The sequence below is a fragment of the Limulus polyphemus genome, unplaced genomic scaffold (assembly GCF_000517525.1).
Source record: "Limulus polyphemus unplaced genomic scaffold, Limulus_polyphemus-2.1.2 Scaffold287, whole genome shotgun sequence".
In the NCBI taxonomy this organism is placed as follows: Eukaryota; Metazoa; Arthropoda; class Merostomata; order Xiphosura; family Limulidae; genus Limulus; species Limulus polyphemus.
Genome location: NW_013665897.1, coordinates 580267 through 587222, shown reverse-complemented (window position 1 = coordinate 587222; position 6956 = coordinate 580267). Strand labels below are relative to the sequence as shown.

The following is a 6956-nucleotide window of genomic DNA, read 5'->3' as shown; positions in this document are numbered from 1 at the left end:
TGTGACGTGGAGGAAATAGGACTTTATTTGTGTCAACCAAACTTTCACATTCAGTGTTTTTCGATCCTGGTTTCAGGCTGACTCTGCATGGCCATTGCTTCTTTATCAAGTGCTGATTATGTGCTCTGCTGTCCCATCACATAAAAAACATGGAACTCTGTATAACCGGATTGTTGACCCAACAAAATACAAAGGACTTTAAGTCTCCACAAAGTAGCTAACCATATTCTTTGTATTTGAACTTATTAAGAAGAAGTTTGAGATTTTTGTACGTTTCCTTCAAGTGAACCGAATGAGCAATAGGAACAGATGCATAGAGTTCTTTTGGAGGAATCAGTGAACAATTGCCACTCACTTAGTTCATGGACTACAGCTCCTAGCATTGTTAATAATTCAGCAATATTGTTGCAATAAACCAGTGAACTTTCTTGCGAAAAGTATGGTATAAACTCTTTCTCATAATTTGTGTACCACTAAAATGAATATGTTTGGGTCATTGACACAATCTCTTGTTGCCATAGCAACAAAATATATTATTGAAAAGAGAAAAATAATGTCAAAGTGCATGCACAAACAAATACTATCCAGATATGTCGTGTCATGCGGCCTGTTAACAGTTTGTATTCTAGCGGTGTGTTTCTAGAATGATCGATAAGACTCTCACATTGTGCTTGGTCTAGAGAAATCTACAGCCAGTAGTTGTCAACATTTTAAGCATAACAAAATGTGTCCAGATTTCAATGAAAATGAATCACTTATGTAAAAGTATGTATGACGTTTTATGAAAAATATGTACGTGATGGAGAAAAATGGATATCATTTTCGAATTCAGTGTACAGGAATTACTGTAGAACATGTAAAAGTTTCAAGATGATAAAACCATCACAGGCCTCTGTTATTTGTTTAGAACTGGAAAAAATGAGATAAATACATACTCTGAAAGGGTAATATTTTTGAAGAGCAATTTCTTTAGAATTTCCATAACATGCTAGATTGGATTTGTTGGTAATGTGCCAAAAATGGAAAGTTATATTTAAATAAATAATTTGATTTTTAGTTTTCTGTTAAATGGCTAACTCTTCTCCATATGTTGCCACTATACTCTTTTGTATCAGCTCTTTCAAATATGACTTAAATTTTGTTGTTAAGACCGTGTTTGTGTTTTGTGAAGGTAAATATATTATAAGGATCAATATATATTGGAGACAAAGGGTTCTGGTATGAAATCTAACTTTATTGGTGGCTTCTTAATTTATGACATTAAAGCCTGTTACATTTTGTATTTGTGGAAAAGTTTAGTTTCCTTGAAATGTCACAAAAGTTGTTGCTAGTAGTATAATATTTCGTTAAGACACTTTCCCATGCTCATGCAGACACACACACACACACATATACATTCAAATCTTACCCACCAGTGTTGCCTTTAACGTGTTCTTATGCTACACATTATGTTTGTAGTTGTATAATTTTGTTTTTAATTTGTATGTAATTAATCAACTTTTCAACATATTGTGTTGTAAAACATTTCATGATTTACTTAGATGGAAAAGTTTGTAGTCATTTCTTTGAGAATTAAATTTTCTTTCTGAGCACAACTTTTTTTATATGTTTGATCAATAGGAATAATGTAATGACTTTCAAATTTGTCTCTTTCTAGCTCATCAACAGGATCTAGCACTGTAGCCATAGACAGTAAGATCGAACAAGCCATGGTAAATCTCCATCTACATCTTTTCATATTATAAAATCCATTTAAGACACAACAGTAACTAATTTACTTTTTTTAAAGATGCATGCTGGTCTATTTTAAGTCAAAAAATTTAATAAGATTCAGACAAATAATTGGAAAACCCCCCACAGGTTAGTGAACTATGATTTAGTTTTAGATGTATTAGCATAAAAAATATTCTGTACAAATGTTCTTCTTGTAGCACTGCAGAATAAGGCAGTGAAAGCACCTAGTAACTGTTGTTGTTGTGCTGTTGCTTTAAAGAACTTCAGCAGGAGAATATTTCCTTCCCCCTGTACAGTTAAAATAACCTAAATATCTTCAGTAACGCTATATGTTACAAAATTTTAAATAATTATTGTATTGATAGTAAGAAGTGCTTCAGGTATTTAAAAATTAGATTCCTGATTTGCTTACAAATTAAATAATACAAACTTGTGTTGTAGTTTTAAGATTTGCAGACTTAGGGAATGTGTTCAGGATTTTAATCATTTTTATTTTCTAAGTAGATGATCTTATAGAATTAGAAGTTTTAGTAAATATGGAAATAGAAAAAGAACATTAACAAATATAGAATAAAAGATACTTGATGTTATGTTGATTTTACCAACTGCCAGTCTGTTAATTATGATGTAATCTTTAAAAGAAAGACTTAAACTAGCATTGACTTACTTGTTAACTTAAGAAACATTGTTTTCTTCTTGAAAATCAAAGCAACAGCTTTACGTTGCTTTAAACACTTGGTTCCAAAATCAATGTCAGCCTTAAGAGTAAGCAAGACAAGCAACTGATTGAGACCTCACATTGGTGGGTAAAAAACAACAGTGTCTGTAAGAGTTTTCAACTATTAAATCTTTAATTTGTTTTTGTTTTTTAAAATAATAAAGCATATCTCTATACCCTCTTCGAGGAATTTAAATAGTTCCCAAGCCCCTGGAACCTAACTATCTGTTTTAGAAGATAGCAAGAATTTTTAAAACTGTAATCTAGGTCACTCTTTGAAATACAAGGTTATCACGTCTCTCTCTTTTGTCTGTACTAAGAATTGTGTTATTTCTATATTGACAACAACTAATTGTACTTAAATTTTAGGACCTTGTGAAGAGTCACTTGATGTTTGCTGTGAGAGAAGAAGTAGATGTACTGAAAGAGAAGATTGGAGAACTTCTGGAAAAGATTTCCCAACTTGAATATGAAAATGGAATATTAAAAGCTAATGCTTCTCAAGAAACTCTAAGTAAACTCTCCCAGCCTGGTTCTAATGTTACCTCTAAGTCTCACCATGCTTTAACATCCAGTGTAGGAGTTACACCTCACCAACAGGCTTCTCTACCAGTTCACCCACAACATCAGAGTTCTTCCACATAACTTGTACTTAAACATGGACAGACAGTTCTTGTTTGTAAATATCAATGAAAGGTATTTAATGTAAATGTACAGGATATGTTGTTGAGACACTTATTTGTTAGGAAACAGCTCCGTAAGGAGGCAGAATATGGTGAACAGATACAGTCAGATGGAAAAGACAAAAAAAAAATTGTTCTGCAGAAACCCAGTCATTGGGATTACTTATAGCTGGCTATTTAAATATGTTATGAAAACATGTTGTTTCTTACTATCACATCCCAGAATATCTAGTGTTTTCAATTTTTTGGAAGCAGGAAAAGTCTTTTGTTTCAAATTTCCAAATCAGTCAAGTTTTTTTTTTTCTAAAAGACACACTAATTTCTAATTAGTACTCCTTTCTAAATTATTTTATAAAGTATAACTGATCATCCAGTTAATCTTATAATTTCACAACTACGTGTACCTGGACTTAGTCAAGTTTTAGTTGAACTAGGTTTTCTCATTAAAATGTTATGAAATTTGATAATTTAGAGAAACAGGTATTCTGAAATACATTCTGAAGTCATAAATGATGTTTTAAAAATAAAATAGAGGAGGGAACCTTGATTTCACTAAACTTTCATATAGATATTTAATTATTGTAGGTGTAACTTCACAAAAAATGTGGGTAAAATCCAACCTGAGAGAAAACTTTTATAAAGTTAAACATATTTTAGTGAAATAAAAAATCAATTAAAAATACCAGTATTTTAAACTTTCCTCTTTCTGTTGGCAAGCCGATCTCTCAGTCTCATATATTCATATTTTATCTTTTCGTCAAATCCTTGTTGTATTCCATTTAACCCTTCATCTCTATTATTCAAAATGTATCTTAGCAGTTCAGTTATTCAACATCTGGAACGATTTAAAGATAGGCCAATTTAGTATATATAATCAGCAAAAAAGTTTTAAAAGTTGGTGCCTATCATAAACCAAGTTTTTTTTGTGGTTATGAGCTCTTATTGATACTTTCCTACAGCATATAGATTAAATCTTGTAAAAGTTCTTGGGAACATATGCTGACAGGATTATAACTGATTATTCCATATAATGTGAAGTAAATAATTTGTATTTGAATTTAACAGCTGTTTTATTGATAGTAATATCAGTAAAATGTTGAACAAGCTGTTTACCCCAAAATCTTAGTTTGAGGTGCTTAATAAACCAACAGTATTATATTTGTACAAAAATAATCATAATATGTTAAAAAGAAGTTTCAGACCTCTGCAGAACTTGTTCACATATATAAGTCACATTTATGTTCAAATCTTTTATATCTGTCCACATATATTATTCACATTTGTGTTCAAATCCTTTATATCTGTCCACATATATTATTCACACTTGTGTTCAAATCTTTTATATCTGTCCACATATATTATTCACATTTGTGTTCAAATCCTTTATATCTGTCCACATATATTATTCACACTTGTGTTCAAATCTTTTATATCTGTCCACATATATTATTCATATTTGTGTTCAAATCCTTTATATCTGTCCACATATATTAGTCACATTTGTGTTCAAATCCTACATAAGAATAAGAAATTTATTCATTTTAAGGATATCATTCTTAAGAATAAATTGTAATTTGTCATCTATAAATTAACATGTCCTTGCTCTGCCAAAAGTATTTTATGGTTTTACCACTACATGGTTGTCTTCTAGTATAAAACACTTGTAGTAAAACTGAGAAATTATCAAACATTGTATGGCATGTTAGGACAAAATGTGATGTAACTTTCAAAACTGGCATGTTTGTATGGCTGATCTGAAGATGAAGAGCAATTAAGAAATTGTGACAATTTGGTGATTGGAAACTGAAGCTGATGATTAGTCACCAGAACATGGTGGTACTGCTTTTCGTCAAACTGTGGCCCTTTTCCCAATTTTGAATCTCTAAAGCTCTTAAGTTTCATCAAATCTGCAGCTGCCAAAGAGTTTTCTGTTTCATTGCTTGAACTTTTTATTCCACAAATTTATCTACTGTTTAATTCTAAACTCTTAAAACAGTTTTGATACATAGCTTTATAGTTTTTAATTTTTTGATATGTATCTTTTCACTTGGTAATTTCTTTGTCTCCCTTGATATATGTCATGTTTTTTACTCCTGACTCTTCTCTTCTATAAGTACATATTCTCATAAAACAGATTAAGAATTCTTCCTGCCAGTTTGCTAATATTCAGTCTTTTCTCTAACTGACAGCTTCAAAAGATAATATTTTGTCCTTTTTGTAATTAACTCATTAGACCAATATGGGGTACTCTGCATTGATATTGCTTCAGTTTTATAAAAGAAATGTTTTTTTAGAACCAAATGGTCATGTGTATTTTTAGAAGTTGCAATTTTGACTTTTAAAATTTTAGCCTTTGCTGCTATATATTTAGCACTTTGAGGTAATTTATGTGGTCCCTTATAAAGTAATGTCCTAAAATACTTGTAAGCTTTTGCTGTTTGGTAGTGTAGCAACAGATGTACTTTTGAATGGCAAACAGATGAAGCACAAGTTAAAAGATGTGCTAGTGTTAGTTCAGATTTGTCTTGAATTTTGGGGTTGGTGAAAATCCGAATAGCATTAGCAAGATACATTGATTTTTTCAAAAATTTCTTTTATATTTTTGATAATGACAATAATCATGCATTTGTAATATTTTGAATTACTCAGGATAAAAATGGGAAATCACTTATAGTGAAAACAGAGAGAGAAAGTGGCAATCTAGCAAGCTCCACTGAGAAGTAAGTCTGAAGGGCTACCATGTTATTTATGGTAGTTCAGTGATCTAACCAATCATGCAGGATATGTAAACACTTGATAGATACATACAAAAAACATGAAGTATTTATATTGGAACATATTCTGTTAAATTGATTATAGATTTAGAACATATTGACTTCTTTGTTAATGTACTATACTTTTATATTTTTCTGAAGGAAAATTATATGTTTGCTATGAGCATAATGTGAAATGTAAAAATATTTCTTGATTTAAAATGAAGAGTTGTTACTCATATTCCTTATTATTTATGCAGCAACTGAAATGGATTAAGAGTGTATGTTTATTTATACTTAATCCATGTTTGTGTTCTGTAGGACACTGGTATGTTAGGTTTTATTGTTCTTGTTATCAGTTTTATTTCTTTTTATTTTAAAGAAAAAGTTCTGGTATTATTTATTTGTAAAATTTTCGTATTATATATTTACTTTGGTACTTTTAGATAGTAATATAAAGAATTAGATTTACATAATATTTACTCTTCAAGTTTTAAAAGTCATTTTAGAATTGTAATATTTTCCCACAGTGAGGAAAACAACTTTTTTGAGATTTATTTGTCACACCAATGATTAAATATTTCTAAAAAAATATCCATTACTCTATTAGGTAATTGTAGGTAGAGTCTGGAAATTGTGTCTGTATCCTTGGTTAATAAAATTCATTTTATTGTTTCCAAGAAATAAGGATCACAGTTTTATTTCTTTATTCCCATACTAAATGTCTTGGAAGGACTGCAGATTTAATTTATAAAATGTAAGTTAAAAGAAAAAACAACCTAATCACACCATTTGGTTGGGAAATTAGAAGGTGTAACAGTCTTCTTTCCAAAAAGTTTGTGGCTTTATAGTTTAGTTGGTTTAAGTAGACATTTTTAACTATAGTTAGATTTTAAGGTATGAGATGCATAGTGAAAAATAATATCATTTTGTAATATTACTTTTTAAGACAACACAGAAAAAATACTAGGAAATTACTAGATCAAAGGTAGAAGAATAAAAATTAGGTAAAAGATCAGCCTTTCCTGTCATAGGTTAGTGTTTTCTACATATACTCCAAGCTTGAAT

At 30.1% G+C, this 6956-nt stretch overlaps 1 protein-coding gene across 3 annotated transcripts in view; it reads left to right on the top strand.

Annotated features, from left to right (window-relative positions):
• LOC106457058 (TSC22 domain family protein 1-like) overlaps positions 1 to 6297 on the top strand; it is a 30698-nt gene extending 24401 nt beyond the window's left edge. For all 3 annotated transcript variants that reach the window (XR_002610063.1, XR_002610062.1, XM_013916442.2), the window contains exons 2-3: positions 1658 to 1712; positions 2822 to 6297. Coding sequence is in view for 1 of the 3 variants with exons in the window: in XM_013916442.2 (XP_013771896.2) it covers positions 1658 to 1712; positions 2822 to 3097 (331 nt within the window). In the remaining 2 variants the exon portion in view is untranslated. The remainder of the gene's footprint in view (positions 1 to 1657; positions 1713 to 2821) is intronic.
• The last annotated feature ends 659 nt before the right edge of the window (positions 6298 to 6956 follow it).